The 26,502-nt window shown below is 39.1% G+C and overlaps 1 protein-coding gene across 1 annotated transcript in view; it reads left to right on the forward strand.

Moving 5' to 3' along the window:
- GBE1 (1,4-alpha-glucan branching enzyme 1) overlaps positions 1 to 26,502 on the forward strand; it is a 147,244-nt gene that overhangs the window by 63,743 nt on the left and 56,999 nt on the right. Inside the window, 8 exon segments of the mRNA XM_077927261.1 lie at positions 891 to 1,026; positions 4,232 to 4,322; positions 6,424 to 6,633; positions 18,060 to 18,175; positions 18,335 to 18,462; positions 20,950 to 21,048; positions 24,353 to 24,463; positions 25,178 to 25,349. Coding sequence (XP_077783387.1) covers positions 891 to 1,026; positions 4,232 to 4,322; positions 6,424 to 6,633; positions 18,060 to 18,175; positions 18,335 to 18,462; positions 20,950 to 21,048; positions 24,353 to 24,463; positions 25,178 to 25,349 — 1,063 coding nt within the window.

Raw genomic sequence — 26,502 nt, forward strand, 5'->3', positions numbered from 1 at the left:
TTGAGCAGATATTATTAATTTTTATTATTATCTGCTCAAAGTGTTGTACTACCTCCCTGACTGCTACCCCCCCCAAAAAAAAATCTCATCTGTGCTTCCTATCATTAAATAAAATTAATAAAAATTTATATTAAAAAAAAACACTTTGAGCAGATAATGTGCCTGCCAACAATAGTTAAAAAATAAGTTTAAAACATGCACCTGTTTTCCAACAAGCTGCTGGGAACCTTAGATTTCCCTGGAAGCTGATCAAGGTCTCCCTGGTAACCAAAGTTCTAACAGCCAATAGTTCCATGGCCATCCTTCACCCGCCATTTATAGCACCTGAGATGGGCAGTGGAGAGTGCACCTAGGACTGTTTATTTCTTAAAGGTCAGTCCGCAGTGCCCTGTGTCAACTGAGGTTCTACTTTAAATCACACCACATAATGCTGTGCAACACAGAGAGGGTACTCGGCACTCAAATCAACAAGGAAAAGGTTTTCTGGCAGGAGAGGTTTGGGAAAAACAAACAAACCTGGTGGTTTAATTCACAAGAGGTGAATCGAAACGAAACATTCCTTCCAACTGGTGATGTTTTTTTTTTTCCTGGGAAAGGCTTTTTCAAGGCTGAACCCAAGCAGCTCCCTTAAACCTGGCCATTTTGGTATTCGGTTGGTGGCAAGGGACTATCATGACCAAAGAGAAAGTTTTGTGAAGGGAAATTGTACGGATGATACCAGTCTTGAGACTGAAGTTGCCTTGCCCCCCACCCTACGAATTTATGTGATTTGTTATATAACAGCTGCATTTATCTTAAAGTGAATGTGCTGGTTCAGATTACCAGTTCTTGTCTAATATAACTGACAGCTTCTCACATTTTTATTCCCAAATCATTTTTCCATTGTGCAGCGGAGACATCCTGTTCCTAAGAAGCCTAAAAGCTTAAGGATCTATGAATCTCATGTGGGAATTGCTTCCCCTGAAGGGAAAATAGCTTCATATAAAAACTTCACACACAATGTACTTCCGAAAGTCAAGGATCTTGGTAAGTAATATCTGAGGCTTCTTCTGAGATAAATTTTTAATGAGCCCTGTGCTTTTATTAGAAAAGCTCATTTCGAGAGTCTGTGGATTGTCTCCGTATTGATATTTAATGCATCATAGCAATGTATTTTAGTGTGCTGAACATTCTTTTGTACTGAACTAAAGGTTTTATATTTTTTTAAAAGGGACTGAAATCCTCATGTGGATGAGTGCTTTTTATAGTGTTTAGATCATTTATTTGTGGAGTACAACAACTAGAAATAAAACTCGTATTTCAAATTATTAATCTAATTGCACGTATCATCCTGCATCTCTGCGTCACTGCATTGTTGCAAGCAAAGTAGCTAATTTTTCTTTAGTACATCTGTAAAGGAGCGAGCATTTTCTTAAAAGCTAGATAAAAAAATGACATTTTAAACATGCATTTCTAAAACTATTTTCTAAAACTATTTTATAGCTGGATGCATGGGTTAGTTGCCAAGAAAACAATAATATGAAAATAGTCATGAATAAACTAAGTAATACAGAACAGAAAAGGTTTGCGTAACTCTGTATTCAGAACTACTGAAGTGAAGAAAGTTTTAAAATAATTCTTTTAGAGGCAGTTTTTAAAGCATTTTTAAATACTAATATAAACCCAATTTTACAAGTGAATACTCAATATTAGGAAATAGAAACACATCTGTGCCCCAGCAAAAATAAAGGGGAAATGATATTGAAAATTGATTTTTCACTGTTGATTGAAATGTCAAAATATGTATGCCAAAATAATTAGTATACAGTCCTTCTGAGCATAGCCCACCCAGGGCAATTCAGAACATCATAAAACAATGCATAGCAACAATGTTAACAATACCTAGGCCAGCTAAAATAGTTTACAGACATCAGTATAAATTACCAACAAAATAGTTGCTACTCATACGGCCAATTCTGAGAGAATAACCTTTAGGATAAAGTGTTCCAAACAAGAGAGATTTTAAAGGCCTTGTTTCTTGTACTCACCAGCTGAATCTCCCATATAGCCAGCCAAATATGCAGAGCTTCTGCTGCAGACCTAAATATGCAGCCAGACTCATATTGGTGTATGTGGTTCTTCAGGAATTGTGGTTCCAGACTGCTAAGGCTTTAAAGTTCAAAACCAGCATCTGGTACCACTGGTACAAATTGGCATTACATGTCCTGATCTTGTTCCCACCAGCAACTGAGAAGCAGCATTCTGCCCTAATTAGAGTTTTGGGACCATTTTCAAAGGGAGACCCACATAGAACAGATCACATTAGACAATCCTGAAGGTGACCTAGACAAAGTTTAGTATCTCTAGTTAGGGTCATATTTGGCATATCAACCTCTGCTGGGAAACACTCTCCTAGCCACAGATAGTGCACAGTTCAGTGCAACCTCAGCAAGACAGAATGTACCTCTCTATCCAGATGCTTGTTTAGGTAACGTCACACCTAAACATTAAGGGCTTTAAAGGTTCACACTAGCACTTTGAATTTGACCCAGAAATCGACCAAAAATCAGTGCAACTGGTGCAAAGTTGGTGTCACATTGTGGTCTTATGATTCCTACCAATATCTGCATGGCTCAGCATAATTATGTGTCAAGTGATGCACATTTAGACAAAAATCCAAACTTTGCATTTATACTAGTAGGACCTGAGCAATCAGAGATTGACTAGGAAAGGGGTCTTGAAGTCATGGGGTAGAAGACCCCTTTTCTGGTCAATGTAGAGCAAAATGGGGTATGTACAATGGGTAAAGAGTGGGCCTTGTCCCACACATGCAACAACTTAGTTGAACCACACTCACGGTGTGTACCATATGACATCAATCCAGTATGCAGAAGTTGTGCATAAATAGTCTATAAATTTATTCACGGCATGGAGAAAGTAAATAAGCTTTTAGATCTCACTCATAGTACCAGAACCTAGAGTCATCCAATGAAGCTGAACTGTGCGAGATTCAGGACAGACAAGGAAGGAAGTGTTTCTTCACAAAGTGTGTGGTCAAACTAGAAATTTGTTCCCACAAGGTGTTATAATGGTCACCATCTCAACCAGCTTTCAAAGGGATAAATTTATGAGAGCTGTTGTCCTCATGCCCTGCTTTTAGGCTTTTCATAAACATCTGGTGTCTGGTGTTGGCTGGTCTGGATGAACTTTAGTTTGATTTAGAAGGGTTGTTAGCTGTTTTTTCTCTTGAAGAAAGCTCCACTTTCTTCAGTGTGACTTTCTCTGTAGCTCAGGTGTTGAGGGTTGCAACCTAAGTTAACTAAGCTGACACTACCCATCTCTCACATCTGATTTGAGGGCAAAAGAAAAAATAAGTAATTAAGTAAACATTATGAAAATTTTGAGGAGCAGGTTAATTGACATGTCAAAGATTTTAGTGAAAACTAAGAAACAAGAGAAACTCTGGCTTCCACAGAGTTTCAAACAGATCTGAAGGTTATCCTTTGCCTATAATCCTTGCTTGGTGGCTGAAGGGGCATTTATTTGCTGACATAAAAGTTAGCTTAGTAAAAGATTTGTTTTAAGTGCTGGCGGTTTCATCATTAAACTGTACTTTTCCCTTCAGATTTCCTTCACTTAATATCACAGAAAAACATTTTGGGTTGGATAAGGGACAAAAAGAAAGGTTTTTCTTTTCCTTTGGTCCTCAGCTCCTTCAGTAAGCTTCAAAGCAAAATTCCATTGCTTTAATGTTTGTTCTTTTAGAGAGATTCCTTGAGGGAAATGAATTTGGAGAAAAATATGTTAACGATTAGATAGAAATGGTGCATGTTTGAAACATTAAGGAAAGCGCAAGGTTTTGTATGTGCATAGTCAGTTACTCTTTTTCTTTTTATGATCAACAGTGTAAATATCAAAAGTGCAGTTGAAGTTCAGGACATGCAGATTGGCATAGTTAATATTCTAAAGTCAAATTATGATTATATTTGCATATTATGTACTTAAAAGGCTAATCTTTCAGTGCTTGAGAAATCAACCTTCCCAGTATGGCTGGGAAGTCATGTCTCCCGTAGGCTTTATTTTGGTAGGTTTGCTCATAACATATTGTCTAAATTATCTTTTTCTGGCTAAATGCAATGTGTCTTTTAGCTAAAATGAATATCTTGTAGGCCAAACACTTTGTACAAATGACAACAACGATGAATGAAATTTTGTTTCTTCCTTCTTCTTTTTCTTCTTTTTGGAAAAACAGGATATAATTGCATTCAGTTGATGGCTGTGATGGAACATGCTTACTACGCTAGTTTTGGTTATCAGATTACAAGCTTTTTTGCAGCGTCCAGGTATGTTAAAGTCTTTTTATGTCTCATGAGTTTATTTTTGTTTTCCAACATTTTTGGGTGTTTTCAAAAAGCAAGTTTTCAGATAGGCCTACCAGTCAGTGAGGCAAAATTGAGTCAAATCTTCTGGAGGCTATATATATATATATATATATATATATATATATTCCAAACATATATGTTTGGAAGTGCATTTCGCCTTTTATATTCTAGCTTCACAAATGTAGGAAATTGTTTTGCATTCAGTTGTTCAGTAGCTGCACTCAGCTGTGAAATACCTACATCCTGAGTTGCTATAATCTCATTACACATATTTGGAATCTGCTTGATACAGCAATCGGCTTTATAGATCTGGCTACTTTATTGCTTGAAAGTTTCCTTTGGATCATTTTTTTCCAGTAAGGTCCAACTGATTAAAAGGCTTTTAAACCATGGAAAAGCAGCTCCAATGATGATGTATCATCATAATAATTTATTATCTTTATTACTCACCCTTCATCATATAACACAAATAATAAATATATGGTTGTTGCTGTATATGTGTAGTTTTTATTTGGTTTTAAATTGTGATACAATTTCAGACCAAATAAGTACTACACATATATGACATAAATTATGTAGGTTACCGTTAGAGAACATAAAAATACATTTCAATTTTCTCAGCTTGGTATGCTGAGTGGATTTTTTCTGGCTATAATCTGTCCTTTAACTCTGTTAACACTGATAACGCCTTGGCCATTGACACCTGGGATAGACATTTTCCAAACACACCATATTGCCATGATTGTAATTTGTTTCAAACTGTTTTTAATATAGAATTTTGAATTGTTGTAACCTGCCTTGAGACCTTCCAGGTGGGTAAGAAATTAATCAAACAAACAAACAATGCCTTTTGCTTGTCCGAGAAGAGGAAAGAGGTGTGTATAGACACTAGGATTCTGTACCAGATACAGCCAAGCCCCAAGCCAAATATTGGGCCTTTCAGAGGGATTTGGACATTGTCACAGTTGAGTTTGGGCAGGTATGGATTGCTGTGGGTGGCCTAGAGCTATATTTTCCCAGGAGATGGTACGAGCTTGGTTCTCCCTGGATCTCCTTCCTGCCTGCTGTCCTGTCCTTGAAGCAACATGCTGCAGAATCAATGCCTCGGTGCAACAACTGTTGTGTGCAGGCATCATGCAGGGTGCTAGATGCTCCTTCACAAGCAGCTTCCCTGCAAAGAAGCCCCATGTGAAGGAGCATTCTACAGAGTTGATCCTTCCTCTGTTTTCAGTTGGGATGGGGGAATGGAGATGCAATGTCTTCTTGCCCTGCTCCCTTCCCAGCTGCATGTCTACACGAGAAACCAAGCTTGCTCCATCCTTCGCATGACAGCCGGATAGATATTTGAAGATGGCCATCATATCTCCTCTCAGTCTTGTCTTTTCTAGGAGAAACATACCCAACTCCCTCAACTGTTCCTCTTAAGCCTTGCTTTCTAGACCCTCAATCATCTTGGTTGCCCTCCTCTGCACACATTACAGCTTGTCAATCTCCTTCTTAAATTGTGGTGCCTAGAGCTGGACAGAATATTTCACGTGGGCAGAATAAACCAGTCCTCTAGATCAGAAGACTACAAAGTTGAATTCCTCCCATAATTTCCTCCTGAAATGCCTGAGAAGTGATGCGAATTAAAGCTTCAGTCTTTCCATTTATAAGGTACTTCACTGTGTTGAAGTGCTTTACAGTCGTTATCTTATACATGCTCACAGCACCCATGTCAAGACAAATTGGTTTTCATTTCTTTAAGCCTGAACAAGGGAAAGTGATTTGCCCTCTTTTTTCTGTTCTAAGTCTCGAGCGTTTGCAGTGTGCCAACATGTGCAGGGAGTAAAAAAGCTACCTCCTTCTACTGAGTCAAGCTGTTGGTCTTCCAAGCACTGGGATTGCCTCCTTTGATTGGTACCATCTTTGAAAGAGCTTATCTCACCCTTGCTACCTAGGACCATTTGAACAAGAAATGTTAAAAAACCTCATACACACAAAGCATATGTGCCACCACTAAGCAAGTATATATGACTCTAGGGCATAGTAAACCAATAACGTTCAATGTTCAACATTTTAGCCGTTATGGACCTCCAGATGACTTGAAGGAACTAATTGATGTGGCCCACTCAATGGGAATTACTGTCTTGCTGGATGTTGTACACAGCCACGCATCAAAGAATTCTGAGGATGGCCTGAACAAATTTGATGGCACAGATGATGCATTTTTCCACTCTGGTCCTAGAGGAACACATGCATTGTGGGATAGCCGACTTTTTGACTACGCAAAGTAAGTATACGGTAAATAACTTGCTTGAGATACCCATTATAAAACATGGCATTTAAGAATAGTTGTGTATGCTATTCACTTCATTAAGATGGCTCTTGAAAAAAATAGGATTATTTCCTTTTTCCTGAAATAATTCTTCAGAATATCCTCCCCCCCAAAAAATTCCTGTTTGTTTATTCTTCCTCTTAAATGCAGTATGCCAAGTTGAATTTAGAGACTCTTCACTCATCATGTTTATAGAATGTGTTGGCTGAAGACAGCAGTAATTTCCCAGGTTTTTGGAGCTTGCATCATCATGGAAAGCACTTAAAACAACACGTTAAATGGAGAGATTATTTGCTATTGTTTATTTATTTCATAAAATTTATATACTGCTTGATTGTAAAGAAAACCCCATCAGCTTCAGAGTACTTCAAGTCTCCAAACCATTTAGGATGTTGTTGGTAAGAACCAACACTTTGAATTACGCTTTGAAATAAACTGGAAGCCAGTGGCAGATGGAACAAAACAAAATAAAAATATGACAATGAATGCTGATTTCAGAAACCAGTCTGGCCACTGCATTTTCACTGGCTGAAGTTTGAAAACAACTATATGGTAATGATAGCGATAAGAAGTTATACTTTTGCACTACCACTGCATGTGCACAGTGCCATATAAATAAACTTTTTCTGAGGAGCTTTATGCAACTTGGCCCTCAAGTGGAATTTGAAGAATCCTCAGCCTGCTGGGACAGGATTGCAAAGCACTTTACAGATACCTGCTCCAGGTTAGTTTCTGCAGGTGTAGTGTTGATAATGAAAGCTAATGAATGTAGCTTTCTCTTGGATCTATCATTGTAACTGTGATCTTGGTGCCTTGGAGTACAATTATCAGCTTTGGCTTATATATACTTAAAACCCTATCGAGAGAGAGAGAGAGAGAGCATTGTGGCCGTTATCCACACTCTAATAAGCTCCTGGTTGGATTGCTGCAATGTACTACATGTGGGACTGCTTTGAAAATGCTCCAGAGAGTTAGATAGGTCCAAAATAGGACAGCAAGAGTATTAATGGGGAATGGCAGATACGACCACATTATTCCAGAGTTTTGTCCACTGCACTGGCTCCCTGTTCATTTCCAGTTCCAAGTGCTGGTGTTCACCTGGTTCCAAGGAATCTAGGGCTTCATTGTTTTCTAAAGGACTCCCTCCTTGTCCTGCCTGGTCCTTCAGATCTTCATCAGAGGCCTTTCTGAGGGTGTCTCCACCCACCATAGACAGGAAGCGTGTAGTAGGAAGAGGGCTTTCTCAATAGTGTTATCTCAATTGTCGAATCGCCTTCCCAGAGAAACTTCCATGGTTACCTAGGTTATGCTTTTTTCCGTGCTTGTTGGAGCATCATCCTCATCCTCATCATCCTAGGACTTTTAATAACAATACGACAAATATGTATTATTCAGTGCATTCAGATCTCAGCAGAAATTGCTTTCTGTTTGCTTTTTTTTTTTACTGGTTTTTAATTTTATGCTCGTCTGCTTTTATATTGTTAGATAATGTTTTATGTTGGTTCTCTGTTTTTGTGCTATTTGTATGTTTATGGATTGCATCATATTTATATATTTTATTTTATTTTTGTAAAATGTCCAACAAACTTTTGTCTGTAAGCAGCCTAGAAGTGGTAGAAAGAAATAAAATATTACAAATTGTGTCACACTTGCCTGCATATATATATATAGAAGTCTGAGAATGTGGACAGTTTTTCGCATGTGTGTTAAATGTAGTATTAACCTTTTTATCTGGTCATATTTCAAATTATTCAAATTTAGTGGGAATTTTCAGCCAATTAGTTAATGTTTTCAAAGCTGCATTCACGAAGCAGGAATGGCATCCTGTGGCCTTTCAGAGTGATCACAGGTGGGTTTTCTCTGGGGATATAGTGGGCATTTAATTACTGTCAAATTAAATTATGTTATTTTGAGATTACTGTATGTCAAACAATGACATCATCAGCAAACCAATTCATTTGACAAGTTTCATATTTCTGTTGTGGGATGTGTAAGAGCAGTGAGCATATTTTCTGTGTGAAAATAACAGAAGCTTTTTTGTTTGTTTGTTAATGGTTGTGCAGTATTGTTGTTGTTGTTACAGTTATTTTAAATTCCTCCCTTATCACCACATAACTCAAGGTAGCACACGTGCCAAACCCAGAAGTAGTCCCAAAATGTCATAAAGACATCAGGAAAAGGGGTAGGGCAGGCTTACACGCACTCTGCTGATGCATGTGAGGTCTGGAATGGAATCCCTGTGCAAAACAACGATAGCCTGTATACATTAAAACTCTCCTGCCTTCTAAACTTATCCTCGTTGACCACTCTGCAATTTTACACATTGAGCTTGCATAGTACAGTGGGACATGATGGATACAGTTATTAATGTTGTTATTATTTTATTATATTTATATCCTGTCTTTCATGTGTCATGGAACCTATGGTGGCAAAGATGTGGTCACCCAGCTGGACATTGACGAGACTCAGGCCTGCTGAGCTTCATACCAGGTGGTGGTGTCATGTGGCTTCAGAACATAACCTGGTTTGAGGGGCTCTAGGCAAATGTACTCCATGGGCTGTGCTGCTATTTCTCTCCTTCAACCCTTAGCTGCACTGGTCACCATCACCGCTGACGTTAAAATTTTGCTTGGCGTTTGGAATTGTGAATGGACAGTGGTGATGTGCAGTCATCTTCAATATTCCCCCCAAACCTAGCCCTGTGCATACGCCTCATAATATATACAAACCAGATATGCTACAGAAGACATAGTTTTAATTTTTAATAAACAGCCTTGCTAGATGAAACCTTTTTCCTGCTTTTACGTTTAAATTGATATTACAGAATAGGAGACTTTAAAGCCACAGATGCTCCTTTAGTTAGAAGATGTTTCAATAACATATAATTTCCCTTGAAGGGTCCAGTTTCCTTTATTATCTACAATCAAACACAGCTGTGTGCAAGATCTTTAAAATGTAGCTAGGGGAAGGGGGGGGAGTGGAAACCCCAACCAAGATTGTGTGGTAATTAAGTTGTGCTCTGAGATATTTGTGAGGGACATGGAAAATAATTGCAATTTTTTCTTATATTTTTATTGGTATGCTATAAAACACATTAAATGGTCACTCATAAAAAAAGAATAATTATCTTTGGTCCAGCATGGAATGTCTAGACCAGCTTTCTCTCCGACCCACTCCAATTTTTGTTCCTCTCTCATTTGTTGGAAAAAGAAATCCTTCTCCACTGATTCTCTCCACCTGTTTAAAATTTTATGAATCATTATAATGGATGTAGGGCTTCCATAAGTTGTTATAACATTTTAAGAGGCCTGAGCCAGTCACAAAATGGCAGGTTGGGGAATGAACATAAGAAGAGGCTTGCTGAATCAGACCAAAGCCCCATCTAGTCCAACATCCTTTTAGAAACTATTTACCCCATTTGGTAAATGGATAACACAGAAGCAGATGCTAGATCCAGCAACTGGTGAGTCCATGACACAGATCTCAAACCCATGCTGAACAGATAACTCAAGAAAGTAACAACACACTTGGTATCTTCCTCATGATATGGAACGCATTGTGGAAAGCATTCAAAGTGCCCTCAGCTGGACACACCAAAGGTCAGAAGGAGAGCCAGTGGGCGGGGGGGGGGGAGGGGAGCAGGCACAACTGCACCCCCCCTTCTTCATTGTTTTTAATTGAGTAGGCTTAATGCCTGAAAATGGTTTTGTCTTTTACTCTCCCATTTCCATTCATAAACAGGAAATGTCAATGGAAAAGTGGAAACCAAGGCTTTGGTCCTAACACTGACACACACACACACACACACACACACACACACACACCCTTCTATCTCATTAACACTATCACACACATACACAGATCTAAAGAAACATACAAGAGCAGAATCTGGTCCAATTTGCTCATTCCTGGCTAAGATTTAAAGATGAGTGATGTAAATGCATCTTACTTGTTTTTACACACACACACACACACACACACAGAGAGAGAGAGAGAGAGAGAGAGAGAGAGAGAATTTAATATAGAAACTGACAAGCTTTTGAAACCATGTTGTTGTTTTTTAACAGGTAGGATGGGGAATCTTGTGATCCCCCTCCACATGTTCCAGCTCCCATAAGGCCCAGCCATATAGCCAATGGCCAGGGATTGTGGGAGTTGTGATCCAGCAATATCTAGAAGGAAAACATTTTCTCATCCCTGATCTAGTACTGTACTGTATTTAGAAATGCACTATCCTTCAGTATATTATTGTTACTTTTTGCTGCGGCTTTAGTATAAAACGCATCCTGTGCAATACCATACAAAAAACATGCTGATAAAACAAGGCAGCTTTCTGAACTTTCAATATACTTTAAAAAAAAAGAATAAAGGAAATTGGACTGTTTACTAACTTTAATTTATTCCCTCGCTGAGATATGTGGTAGTTTCTAAACAAGAATGGAGAATAAGAAATCTAGAAAACAAAACCAAAAAAAGAGTTCTCCAACATCTATATTATATTTTAATTCTGATAAGTTAAAGCAACTTCTGAAATTTCAAAACAGTTGTGAAGTATACATAACTCTCAAATCTCTGGGCTACTGTTTTAGAAGAATGTGCTTCTTTCTTTTAATTAAATCCCAGATGATCTGTATAGGAAGGGAAATCTGCATAGGAGATTGTTGGAGGGAAAATAATCCCAGGCAGACTTCCTGCTGCTTGTTTAGTTTTGTTGTTTAATAATTTACAGTGCTATGCACATACAAAGATTGGCTTTTTCTTTTATCCAAGACGTCCATAATGTGAATTTTTATTTTATAGTTCTTACTGTGTTATGCATTTCCATATTGCAAACTTGTATAAAAATATACCTATGTGGTGCACAAAATCTTAGTTGAAACCCAAGTAACGTGACAATAAAATGAAAGCAAAATACTTCAGAGAAACAAAAGCACAGGATGGATCATCTGACAAAAAGGTTATAAAAACAGTAAATTGTTTTTTATAAGAAGGTTTGCGAAAGTCTTAAGTTTCTACCTAAAACTCATTACACATAGTACCAGCCTGATATCAGAAGAAAATACCATAGCCACTGTTCCACCAGACTAAAGGGACAGTTTCTTGTTGAGGACAGATGAGCTTTTCTGGCAGATCCTAATGTCATAAGAAGATCCCTTGCTGGATCAAGCCAAGGGCCCATCTAGGACAGCACTCTGTTCTCACAGTGGCCTACCAGATGCCAAGATAAGGCAAAGGAATAAAGAAATGGGCAAGCTTTTCTAGGTTGTTTAGGACTCAGTAATGTACTGGCAACCAGTGATGCTTTCTCAACATCAGTATTTAATAGCCAACATCTGATAAGTTCCAATATATATATTATGCGTATTATAAGTGGTTCAGAAATTATCTTGAATAAAGCATATCTATCTATCTATCTATCTATCTATCTATCTATCTATCTATCTATCTATCATCTATCTGCCACAGACTTCAGTGCAGTCAAGAGTTGCTTGCCCAGGGGGTGTTGCTGCAATTATAGCCTCCTTGCAGTAGAATCTCTTCCCCATAACAGTAGGGCAGAAGCAAGGCAACAACGCGGTCAGGGCAGTGTGGACAATCTGGTAGAGCCAATCCAGCTCTCTCACCAGTTCCTCCATGCAGCTCTAACCATGTGTCACCCCTCCCTGCCCTGATATATGACAGTGATGCTGCTGCCAGGAGACTTTTGTCACACAACACCCCCCCCCCCAGTGAGCCGCTCCTGTTTCCCATCTTTCCCTCCTGTCAAGTGTGTACTCCTAGACGCCAGCCAGTATAAGATGCTTGAAAGCATTTCATCACCAGCATGTGAAATGGCTTCCGTCCATGAGGGCTCTACCATATGACTACTTGGTATAACAAGAAATGCTCTAAGCCACTGTAACCAAGTTGATTGGCAGGCAGTACATGTCAAACTGCTGTGCATGCAAACATTGCTGAAATATCTTTGATATCAATTGAGTATTTTAATAGTGTACAAAGTACTTGCTTTAAAGTTTCAGACAGGAATTTTTAAGGCCTCGTCAGTGACACCCAGTGGGTCCCTGATACTAATTTGAATTGTGTGTTTTGCAAATTTTAAGAAAACACCTAAGAATAGTTCCAGACTTAGCAGCCCATATGTTGTTTCAGAATATAATGACTGACCCTAGTTAATCAGTAATATCCTTATTGATCTTCTTTTTCAACATGCCACCACTCTTTGTGAAATATAAGTACCACCCAGATGTGCTATGGGCAAATGAATCTTATTGGATGCTAATAGTTGTCTGTATACAAAATATTTCATTATTCCAGCAGGATATTTAAATAGGAATTATAGATGTTGCTCAGTAGGTGTCAGGGAACTGACATCTGAGCCGAGTGGAGAGGTTAGGCTCCCCAATGATGCCGGAGAGGGAACCAGTAAAGGAAGAGAGAGAGCTTCCGCTGAGGAAGGAAGTCAAGGTGACACCAGGAAGAAAGGAGAGGCAGAGAGCACTTCGGAGGGGAGGCTCCGAGACTCTTCCAGTGAGGTCAGTGAGGAGAGTGGAGGACCACCGCTTGGCACGCCCACTCTGCGCAGAAGGCTTCCGCGCAGAGAGCCGAGGAGGAGGTTGTCCGTTAAGGAATTCTTATGTTGGAAGAAGTTTAGGAAACGCCCACTGACGGATTCTGCCAGCAACTGAAGAGGCCGTGCCAAGGGGCTGCTCAGCCGGGGAAAGGCGCAACCACCTCAAGCAGTTTGGAGCAGTTGGAGGTTTACACACAAGCAACCCCATTTCCCATTACAGTAGGGGATTTGTTTTGTTTTATTGCTGCAAACACTTAGACAAGCACTTATATTTGTTAACAGTGTTTCAGTGCCTGAGCCAATATTGGCTGACTTGAGCTTCAAATGCTAAAGAATCTCTTACGGAAGGCAAACCTTTTGGCTAGGCTACTTTCTTATTCTGTTCACCTAGCTATGTATCTCCGAATCAATCTTAAATCATTATTAAGATATACCATCTTGCCAAGCTGTTCAAAAGACTGTCTCTCAAGTCAATAGATCTTTTTAACTTCCACTAAATGTATTTCATTTTTAATATCCACAAAAGAACAAAACCTTACTTGAAAAGCAGAACCCTTCATTTATATTTGAAGACTGCCTGAACCACAGTGTCTGAATCCAAATTAGTATCTGGAGATTTCCAATTTTAGGGAGGGGAGAATCTAATAAATCAAGAATCTAACTTGGAATTAATGATTTTTGAAACGGCTTTGTTTTTCCTTTGACTATGTCTTGCATTTTGAAATAAGTTATTTCAAAGAAGTTATTTTAAATAAGTTATTTCAAGTAACATTTTGGATTCCAATTTCCATATTTTAGGTTCACTAGGTTTTGCTGCTGCTACTTGTTTGGGGTGAGGGGAACAAAGTCAGTTGCAAGTATGTTCAAATAATCCCATATATCTTTTCCACATTTCTTTTTGCATGGAATGTTTTCATAGTTTAATTATTGAATAATGAAATAAATAGAATCGAGACCCTTGTGATAGATCAAGATACCTATTTCAAAGGAATTTCAAGCTCCTGGGTTTCAGTAAAGATTTTGAAAAATGACACAGTCCACAACAATTCACACTTTAAAGCTTTTTCTTTTTTTAAAAAAATCTAAACTAAACTCTTATGGAGGTGATTTGTTGTACCACCCCATGTGCACTCCAGAATCCTGTTTATTTCTCATTCAGTTGAATGCTAGGCAATGCTTTGGATACAAAGCAGTTTACCTGCAGGACTACTGTTAACAATGATGTGGGGAGTAACCACATGGAATGGACCCAAAGTATAATGTCCTATCTATTACCACTGCAAAAGGATGTGATAAACATGTGCAGGGGCAGCAAGTCTTCAACAATGTCAGAATGAGCCCTAAGTTAAACTTAACAAATAGATGAACTTGTTCAATCAACATACCTTCTATCACTTTGCATATTAACGGTAGGTTTTTTGTTTGGTCTGGTTTGCAACGCCATGGTAAGCCAAACCATAGCTGGGACAAACACCCAAGCTCCTGGAGAGGAGATAGCTTCTGCTTTGCTCCTCCCTGATAATTTTTCTGCTTCCCTTTGTCACATGACACCAAGTCCTTAGCATCCCTTGACTTCAGTCTCTTCCCTGTTCTCCTGATATACCCCTGATTATTGTCCTGCACCTCCAATTCTACTACCTTCAGCCGCTCTTACATACTTAGACCTTCATGATCCCACCTCCCTCTTCCTGCCTCCTGTTTTCCCCTTCAAATCCATCTTCTATGAACCCTTTCTTTTCATTTCCTACTCCTCATCCCCACAAAGCTTAAGTACAAATAACTGCATGTGCTCAGATTCATCACTGGCTGCCATTGTCTCTTCCTCCCCTTGTCGTTCCCCTCCAATGCACTCATAAGTGCAATGCAATCTAAATTTAGATTGCAAGCTCCAGAGGGCACTTCTGATTATATTTCTGTGTAAAGCACCTTGTACGCTGCTGGTGCTATATAAATAGCAATAATAGTGAGCACTTTCTTCTTTTAATCACATACTACAATTGTGTGTTGCATCTTAAAAGCTTTTCCATTGCGTCCTTTAACATACAGTCCCTTGAGGTTTCTGCTCCCCACTGGTCTCTGTGTATAAAGAAAAGTGGGTGGGAAGGAGTTAATATGTTCACTGACCTCAGATTAGTATCCTCCTTTCTAATTCAACATTTCTTAACTATGCTCTTACATAGGCTGGCTAAGATTAATTATGGCTTTCTCTAATTTGCGTAATTTAACAATGAAATAATGGGAACGCATTGGACTTTTGCTTTCTCACAAAACTGAACAGATGCAGTACTGCGTTGGGAATAGCTGAGAGTTACTCTCAGGGTGAGGGGCTTGTGAAACTTTCAATAAAAAGCATGTTTGTTTGTTTGAAGGCTATAAAATTAATTCTCTTTTTCCTTGCACGTGTACTTACACAAAGAAAATGTGTGTATTAGGATATTTAAAAGAAGGGGACAGGACAAACAACTGTATTGTAAGCTGTAAAGGAACAGATTTGAGTGCCTGATATTACTACTGTAAAAGGGAGAATACTTTAAATATATGGCTATGAGTTTAATTTCTCATATGATCTGTCTGTACCCCTATCAATATAGGTGCTACCAAAAAAATTTTAAACCAAAATTTAAAAAACAAGTCTTACACCAAAGCTAAAGTCTAAGCAGCAGCAGCAGCATATAATGAGGGGAAATGATGTTTTATAGTAGAGGGGCAGTCATACTTTGCATGCCTGTGTTGTCTTAAAGTGAATATATTTTAATTTATGATTATGATTTAACTGCATATCCATAGAACCCCAAGCACTGTTTCTACTTCATAAAAGTACAGTGGACGCTCGGGTTGTGAATGTGATCCGTGCAGGATGCACGTTCACAGCCCGCAGCGTTCACAACCCGCATCTGCCCATCTACGCATGTGTGGGTTGCGTTTCGGCACTTCTGCACATGCGCAAAACGCGACCGCCGAAACTCGAAAAAACGCAACTTGAAGTGGCTGTAACCCGAGGTATAACTGTAGTGTGTTGAAGATATTTGGACAAGTATAACTGCATGCTGGCAGATGAGCAGTGGTTTTGTCTGCCATTTTGTCCCTACTCCTACCAACCCACCCTCCCCCAGCAGCGATTTCAGACATCTCTGACAACAGAATCCTTACTCTCTTGACCTTAATTATATTGCAAAATCATTCAGGGAGATAATTAATTACACAACTTTTAGAAGACATCTGAAGCCAGCCCTGTTTGGGGAGGTGTTAATGCTTGATGTTTTTATTATATTTTTAGATACGATGTAAGCCGCCCAGAGTAGCTGGGGAAACCCAGCCAGATGGGCAGGGTATTTTTATTATTATTGATTCAATATTTTTCTGTTTCAAATAGCCTTTTTCAGTATAGACTCAGTAATGGGGTAGGTACTGAAAATGTTTTAGGGTCTGCTTACTTAGTGCTTTGGGTTTTTTTTTCTTATTAGTGTCTTCCATTTACTGTTTTTCCAATTTGTAACTGTCTGGTTTACAATAGGTTGGTGAACTGCAGGGCCTAATTTGTGCACAGAGTTCCCAGGGACAGAAGCTACCCTCTGTGCCAATGCTAGGGTTTGGGTTAGCATTCATGTGATCATATTTTGTTTCAATGATGGCTCGAAAAGGGTCAACTGATACAGCTCAGTTGCAATAAATCAGTGAGGATTTGCATTAAAAGTCTTGTGAAGGCAAACACTTGTTTATTGCAACATGTGTTGAGTTTCTGTCAAAAGGTGTTTTCCTAAGTGACACCACTAGCCTTAGTTCTAGGTCAAGATTTTAAGTGGTCATCCTGGAACCCAAAACATTATCAAACTCAAATTCTGCAGAAGATTGGAGATAGAACTAGGGTGCATTAGTGCATACTTGAATTGACTGCTCATTACTTTCCACTTAACAATGATTTTAAATTTAGAAACATAGGTGCCTGGAAAAGCACCATTTAATTAATCTTGTTTTGTTAACTTCTGTTGCAAATAGCAAGCCAATTTGGTCTAAATTTTAAAATAAACCAATTGGCTCTTTGAATTGCAGACAAATATAGAATTTGCAAAAGTTTTACACATACATTAAAAAGGCTTTTCATTACTTTTGGTTTATTTTGTAACTCTCAAGCATAGAAAAGACTTCAGAGTACAGTTGTACCTTGGTTTTCGAACAGCCTAGTTCTCGAAAGTTTTGGCTCCCAAACGATCAAAACCCGGAAGTGACTGTTCTGGTTTTCAAACGTTCTTCAGAAGCTGGACGTCCGACGGGGATTCCACGGCTTCTAATTGGCTGCAGGAGCTTCCTGCAGCCAATCAGAAGCCACACTTTGGTTTTCTAACGTTTTGGAAGTTGAATAGACTTCCAGAATGGATTCCATTCGACTTCCAAGGTACGACTGTAGTTCTTTTTGAAGTGAAGTAGTTCTGAAATCACAGAAAGCTCAAAGAGTACCATCCGGTGCATGGTTAAGAGCACTGTCAATTTATTTCAGTAGAGTTAATGCCCTTTATGTTGACCTAACTGTTCACAGTCGCTGACTAATTTGGGATGTTCCTGCTTTCATACCTTAACCTAACTGGAGATGATAAAAGGATAATTGATATTATGAAACATGAAGTCCACTAGAATGGATAATTGTTTAAATATCACCAAAAATTGCACACTGTAAAAATCAGGGAGAGAAGAAGAAAAATGAAAAGTGTTCATATTTCACCATGAGAAAATAAATATTTAGCATAGAAACCATAGGATATCTAAGATAGATTGTACGCCTTAATATTTAGACTTTGTTGTTGTTTGTTTTCAGCTGGGAGGTCTTGAGATTTCTTCTCTCCAACCTAAGGTGGTGGATAGAAGAGTATGCCTTTGATGGCTTTCGATTTGATGGGATATCATCTATGCTGTATCACCATCATGGTATTGGTAAGTTTAATCTGCACACCAGTGATGTTCAAATTATCATGCAGTAGTGTAGCCATGCAATGATTTTAAATTTGTTAATAGTTTCCTTTTGAAAATCTTGGGCTGAAGCCTACAGCTTTGACTTCCTGCTCTTGAGACTTTATGATTTTGTCTTATTAGGCACAGCTTTTAGTGGAGATTACAATGAATACTTCGGGATGCACGTTGATGATGAAGCTTTAGTGTACCTAATGATGGCAAACCACATGATACATTTCTTGCATCCAGAATGTATAACGATAGCAGAGGTAATTCTTAGAATACATGTTGACATAATTAGTTTCAGCTGTTTTATTATTTGAAATACAGTTTAATTGAATCAATTACAGTTACATTAGCAGCCACGTACTTATCTTTAAGCAAGTTCCAGCCGCTGTTAAGCTTCTTGTTTTGTATTTTTTAAAATCAATTGATTGGAATTGGAGATTTAAATACATGCTTAAATCTCTCTCATTTAAATAACAGGAACATGAATTCACTCAGCTTGCGATGGAATGTACTGTTTGTTGATAGATGCCATTTAGTAAATTTTAATGTACCATTATTTCACTGTTCTCTCTATATATATTACTGATTTTCATGAGAAAATAGCAATATAGAAACAAGCCAGTCTTCCCCCTCCCAACATATACCGATAGTAGAACAAGCAGTTGAAAAGCTTTTGAGGATATCAAAAGCAAAAGAAACTAGTGTCTAAATGGAGACAAAAGAATCATTCTACAGTCTCAGGAAGGTAGACAGAAGATGAAAACTTTTTATTTTAGGATGCTCACTAATTGCTAGTGATATATTTGGATAAACTAGTTCTATCATTTAGTCATAGGTACATTATTTCACAAATTAAATGTTAAATTCAGAAAGCACTGACATTTCTGAAGTACAGTATGATCATCTGAAATATTTTTAAACTTAGCCTGTTTAATAAGTGAGTTTCTTTATGATTTACAAATGTTTTATTCAAGGTGTTGATAGCTTACAATTAGTATTGTCAAAGCAAATATGAACTAATATATGTATCACTGAAAATTCTAATCTGTGATAAATTAAGAGCCCTAAATGTTTGGCCCACTTCAGATTTATCAAGAAGATATTTTGGAATGCTTAGGTCTGTATGCATGATTTATGAACAAAACAACAAAATCAATGAGAAGATGTAAATAAATATTATTTCCACAGTAAGATGATTAAACTCCAAAGCACTAACTTTGACTGAAAGGCCCGAACAAGTTATTTGCAGTTATTTTGATCAAAGAATTATGTCTAGAATCCTGCTAGCATTTAACATTGTGAAACTGTTTTACATGCAACTATTTTATATTCAACCTGGGAAAACAAAATTAAAGGGAATTACAGGCACACATAAATATTGGTATGTCAGCACTTAAATACTTCAGATGGGCAGTACCAGCAGCTTCTTCATTCTAAAATGAAAAATATAGAGTATTCTCCTACCATGTAAGCATGGGAAATAAGAATTTCATATTCCGCCAAAAGAAACCATTACACACAAACACACAAGTTCAACAACATCAAGTATTTAAAACAGAAACTGATGAAATGAAGCAATTATGGGATATATTAAACTTAAAATTGTCTTATTGATTTTGGGGTTCATTTCAAGTAAAATTAGCCCATCATCTAGTGAGCCACAATATGGTTATCAGTATTCCTACCAATGAAGCAAAGTAGAGCCTGTTTGCATTACCTGATTTAAGATTTTTTTTTAACAAGATGTGCCTTCAATTTATTCTACTTAAATTGAAAACTACTTCAACTTCAATACATCATTTTTTCTGTCTAGTGGGAGCCTCTATACAAAATGTGGAATTGATCCACATGCTCATGGTGGAACGAAATTGGGAGGGAGGAACTATTGATATCATTCTAAATTACAAATGGCTAGCATGAATTTGAGCTTGCATGTAATGATAGTGGAATGACTGGCGCCACAGGAGAGGAGCACGCTTTCGTCTAGAGTAGGATCGATTTGTAGTCTTGTTCTGTAAGGACCTGCCTGATAAAATTAAGTAACAGAATTCTTTTTAATATTCTGAATATTCGCCACTGAAAATGGGTTCTTCCATTGCTTTCCCTACACACATAGGGGCGAGGAATGTGTTAGAGAGGTAATGCATCTCTCACCGTTGCCCGTGATCAAATTCTGTTTCTGTTATGCCAGCATATAATTAATGGAATGTGTAAAAATGATATAATGTGAAAGAGAAAGTGAACAGACAGTTGAATTGTGTCCTTTATTAATATTTCACATTGCATTTCGAGAACATCTAAGGACAGGCTTACACACATGAAATAATCCATTTCAGCTTCTCTCCCTACCCCTACTCCACATCTTGGTAGAACTAGTTGGATACTTTTATTTAATTTCCTGGTACCCTTCTCATGGAGATACGGGGTTGGTGCTATGCAGTTCTTAATAAGTAGGATTTAAAGTTTTACATGATTTACACAGTAGTTATACCACAACCCAATTCCTGAACTTTATGGAAAATGAACCATATGTTTTTGAACTCTAACTCCCATCAACCCAAGCCAGCATTGCCAGCAGTCATGAATTCTGAAAGTTGGAGTCCAGAAACATTTGGCAGACCACAGGTTCTGGCTTTTGTAGTTCTTTCTCCAGCTCACCCCTCTTCCAGAAAGCTTTTTCAACTTTTGGTAAGGTTTTGCTGTTTGGACAATGATCTTTGATTTGTAACATTGCATTGTTTTTCAAGGAAGTGTCTGGGATGCCTGCCCTTTGCTGTCCAGTAACAGAAGGAGGAACTGGATTTGATTATCGATTGGCCATGGCAATTCCTGACAAATGGATTCAGGTCAGAGTCTCTCTATAATAATAATAATAATAATAATATTTGTACCCCGCCCATCTGGCTGGGTTTCCCCAGCCACTCTGGGCGGCTTTCAACAAAGATGAAAAATACACTAAAATGTCACATATTAAAAACTTCCCTGAACAGGGCTGCCTTCAGATGTCTTCTGAATGTCAGGTAGTTGTTTATCGCTTTGACATCTGATGGGAGGGCGTTCCACAGGGCAGGCGCCACTACCGAGAAGGCCCTCTGCCTGGTTCCCTGTAACTTGGCCTCTCGCAGTGAGGGAACCGTCAGAAGGCCCTCGGAGCTGGACCTCAGTGCCCGGGCAGAACGATGGGGGAGGAGATGCTCCTTCAGATATACGGGACCAAGGCCGTTTAGGGCTTTAAAGGTCAGCACCAACACTTTGAATTGTGCTCGGAAACGTACTGGGAGCCAATGTAGGTCTTTCAAGACCGGTGTTATATGGTCTCGGCGGCCGCTCCCAGTCACCAGTCTAGCTGCCGCGTTCAGGATTAGTTGTAGTTTCTGGGTCACCTTCAAAGGTAGCCCCACGTAGAGCGCATTGCAGTAGTCCAAGCGGGAGATAACCAGAGCATGCACCACTCTGGCGAGACAGTCTGCAGCCAGATATGGTCTCAGCCTACGTACCAGATGCAGCTGATAAACTGCTGCCCTGGATACAGATTTGACCTGTGCCTCCATGGACAGATGAGAGTCCAAAATGACTCCCAGGCTGCGCACCTGGTCCTTCAGGGGCACAGTTACCCCATTCAGGACCAGGGAATCCTCCACACCTGCCCGCCTCCTGTCCCCCAAAAACAGTACTTCTGTCTTGTCTCTCTCTCTCTCCCTTCCTCTCTCAGCTCTAGCTCTGTTTCCTTTAACAAGATTAAATCTTTAGAGCATTTTCAATGTCAGTTTAATCAGGGCTTCACATATCTTGTCTTGTCTTACTAAACTGCCATAATTTTAGGATAATCATTCAGTCCTCCCTTCCCGCAAATCCTCTGTTCCTGCTAGGATAACTAAGAGGGAGTGTTATCTCCTCTTGCTATATGTTTCACCAAAGTGGCATGCGACATGTTGCAGGAATGTTTGATACCATGACAATTATGTCCTTGGTTTTATGGATTGAATTTTGATACATTCTTACAGCAAACCTAACAAAATGAAGATTTAAAAATATATCTGGATCTTTGTTATGCACGTCAGTAGGACAAGGCTATGATGACACATTAATTTTGTATTTAGAAATATTGTGACTTAATTACAGTTAGACAAACTTCTCTTTAAAGCCTGCCAAATTCTGGTAATAAAATATAACAGTTTAAATATGTAACAGCACCCCCCCCCCAAATAATGGCATGCTGAATGAATCCAAACTCTGCTATAGGTTCTTTTCCTAATAGAAATAATGCTACTTAGCTGTTGTTGTTTTTAATACCGCTCTTCCTCCTAAAGGAGCTCAAGGTATCAAACAACGAAACAATAAAAACCATGCAAATAATTTTGAAACATTTGCAAACAATCAAATATCTTCACAGCTAAATTTCAGGGTTGCTAAGAAGAATATCTCTCGGCAATCAAATCCCTAAGTGAATGGGACTGTTTTTAAATTACACCTAAATGTTGATAACAATTATTACAACAGACACACAACAAGACTAATGTGAACTGAAAATACTAAGAGGAAAAAGTAACTAGTGTGTGCATTAGACAGCTGCAAAAATTAAAGTTCAGAAGGATCACCTTTTTCTGCACTTTGAGAGACGTCCATTACTTCAACATAGTTCACTCTTTCAGCCGCCGCCACCCCCCAAAAAAATAGTCTGGTAGAACAAATTTAACATTTTTGCAGTGTTTGACCCAGCTTTCCTGAAGACAAACCCTTTATTAAGCTAATTGCTATGAACATGTTGGAATTGTGTGTCTGAGAAGCATCTTTCTTAGTCCCTTCATGAGCCATTTTCCCCCTGATGATGATATTTGTTAATCCAGCTTGAACAGGGTAGGAAGGAAAGTGTGCAAAGTCCTTGCAATGCAGGCATGTTCAGTAAGGTACTGTATCTTTTGGTTCCCTTTTATGTGAACAGTCCTGAATAAAACACTGTTACATGAAGGGACGCAGGTGGCGCTGTGGGTTAAACCACAGAACCTAGGACTTGCTGATCAGAAGGTCAGCGGTTCGAATCCCTGTGATGGGGTGAGCTCCCTTTGCTCAGTCCCTGCTCCTGCCAACCTAGCAGTTCGAAAGCACGTCAAAGTGCAAGTAGATAAATAGGTACCGCTCCAGCGGGAAGGTAAATGGTGTTTCCATACGCTGCTCTGGTTAGCCAGAAGCGGCTTAGTCATGCTGGCCACATGACCTGGAAGCTGTACGCCGGCTCCCTCAGCCAATAAAGCGAGAAGAGCGCCGCAACCCCAGAGTCAGTCATGACTGGACCTAATGGTCAGGGGTACCTTTACCTTTACCTTTACATGAATTCAACAAGTACTGCTAACAGCAAAAATCCAGTTATACATCCTTGTTTTTTTATGTGTGCATCATATACTTACCTACCTACCTGCATAGATTTGAAGGTGAATCGTCTTCCCAATAAAAATGTAGCCTAATAAAGATTTGTTTGTATACCTGGCGCTCAATATTAAGCAGAAGAAAAAGATGGTATGCACATTTTTTGTATTTTTGCACACAAGCTACTTTGTCACATAGATTAACAACATGAAAGTAAAGAATTCGCCTTTTCATTTTGACACGGTCTAATAGCAGATTAGCCTGTTTTGATATTAATTAATTTTTAACTTGCTCCAAGCATTTCCTATGCTGCATGCCAGACAGTAAAATACCCAGTGAAACACTACAGAAATAACTCTTCTTCTTTTAAGGTTCAGCAATCATCAGAGGCTTATGCAGTATTGCATAATAAGGAACAGGAAGGTTTAGCAGTGAAATTGCTACATTTAGTCAACCATTAAAATGATGGCAAGTAGCCCTCATTGTTTTACAGAAGTATAGAGAAAATCAATTTAAATAACACTGACATGCATAGTTAATAATCAGACGTTGGCAGCTGTTTTGGCAGAAAAGTAAAATATGGACTTTAAAATGCTACAGTATATTACGGAGTTGAAAGAAGAATACCATTTGGGACATCAAAAAGTAGACTTTTACCATTTCAGTTCTTCTGAAAGACTCAGAATACGAATGTTAGCTTGACAATTCAGAGGGCGAAGCGTGGAAAAAAGTGATACAGTGTAACAAACAACAGTAATTTTGAATGATTCCTTTTTAATTTTGCAGATAATTAAGGAGCTTAAGGATGAAGACTGGGATATGGGCAATATAGTGTTCACGCTAACAAATAGGAGATACGGAGAGAAATACATTGCGTATGCAGAGAGTCATGACCAGGTACAAAGCTTGAGAGAAACATTGAAATTCTGAGATACTGTTCAAAGACCTAGGGAAAATTTTGAAGAAGGATAAAAAATCTTGGTGAACCCAGGCATGTCTGTGGGCGGGGAAGGAGGGAGAGAAGGGGAAGGAGGCAGCAGCCTCTGCTGCTAGTAGTACCGTCCTCCATTCTGTGGCTGGGGCAAGCTGTAGAGGTGAGTGCAGATGTTGCGGCTGGGAGAAGGGGAAGGGAAGGGGTGGGATGCTGGTTGGGTGTGAAGAGCAGATGGGGCAAGGTAGAGGGAGAGGTTGAATAAGGGGAATGGATGTGCAAAGTTGGGCATTAATTAATTGTGGGCAGTGCAGGAGAAGGTGTGATAGAGAGAAAAGGGGGGAAGAGGGTCACGGTGAGTACTGGAAGCTTTTTTTCTAGGAACAGAAAACAGCCACTGCTCTTCAGGATTTTGTATTGCATGAGAGTCCCTTCCCTAGTTATACATCCAGATCAAAGTAAGGAAGCTTTTCTGGCCAAAGGGATTTATCTCTTCCATCCCTGGCAGGCTAAAATTGACAGGTGAGCAGAGCTCGTTTGTTAGGAGCACAGTTGCTAATGTTTAACTGAGTTAGGCAGCATGTTACTTTATTTGTACTAGAACATGTCTTTAATCTGTAGCTTAGGAACCAATGAAATGCAGAAGATTTCTTTCCTCACCCCTTTATTTGTCAACGCAGGCTCTTGTTGGCGACAAGACCCTGGCGTTTCGGCTGATGGATGCAGAGATGTATGAGAACATGAGTGTCATCTCACCTTTTACTCCAGTTATTGATCGAGGAATACAGCTTCATAAAATGATTCGCCTCATAACTCATGCCATGGGAGGAGAGGGTTATCTCAACTTCATGGGTAAGTAACTCTGTGCCAAAAAAGAAAAGATGTTTTGTCGTGATATACAACTCAAGAGGTTGGATCCAGACTCATTGAAATCAAAAGGACAAGTTAGAGAAGAATAACTGCTTTCAATATGACTGGAGCATGATTGACTTTCAAGGGTGCATTTGTGTGATTGCACACTAAATAAAACTCTTGATATCAATGGGGCTCACTCCCAGCCAAGTGGGTGTGGGATTGCATTCTGTGTCTGGGTCTAACCTTTTGTCTCTTTTGCCTTGCGGAAAAGTTATCTGTAGAAAGGTTTTATGCTGTAGTCAAATTCGTTGTTGATCAACAAAGCTGATTTACTATTTTCTATAGCTACTGCATGAAAGTTTCAGAGCACAGAGTTTTAGGCCTTGCTCTAGATCAGCTGGAAGTCTATGCTTGCCCTGTTCAGGTAGGTTTTCCTTGTCTCATCTATGCAAGTTGTCAAGTGGCTTTATCACCCGCCATCATTTTCCCTCCTCCATGCTGAGAACAATTTATGTATAAACACAGCCCAGCCACTGTTTCTTCAGGTGCTGAAAGTCAGCAAGGGAGAATCAGTTGTCCCCTAAATAATCACAAATCATTGCCCCAAAGATGCAATAAAATGACTTTTGGCCTCTTCCCTTTTAGTTCTTTCCCAGATCTCCCATCCCATTGACTGGCCAACTGATGGTCATCCTTCCATAAGTGTCCAGATTACTGTCAGCCTACATACCAAATTTTGCACCCCAGTCTTAAATGGGTAGGTCCCAAACTTCCTCTCCAGTCTGTTGACTGCTCCATGCTACAGTGCAACTGTTTTCCAAGAACCTCACTCTTCTGCACTGGATGCCACTGCCCTCGCAGCTTCTGCATTTCGATTGTGGCTCCTGAGGCTAGCAAAGCATCTGCCATCTGCCAGTGCTGTCCCCACCCACTCAATGCCCTCTAAGCTGCAAGAGGGGAGAAAGGAGTAGACCTATTTTCAGCATTGTTGTTGCTCCTGTGAATGTTCTTAAGTATGTTGAGGTGGTGTCTAGATTGTGGAAAAAGCACACAGATAGGCAGTCTTCCTTATTGAAATTATTTTAACAAAGCATGCTGACATTATTTTGTCACTGTATTGCAAGTACAATTGCAAATATGTTTACCATGT

Source organism: Podarcis muralis, chromosome 4 (assembly GCF_964188315.1).
Source record: "Podarcis muralis chromosome 4, rPodMur119.hap1.1, whole genome shotgun sequence".
In the NCBI taxonomy this organism is placed as follows: domain Eukaryota; kingdom Metazoa; phylum Chordata; class Lepidosauria; order Squamata; family Lacertidae; genus Podarcis; species Podarcis muralis.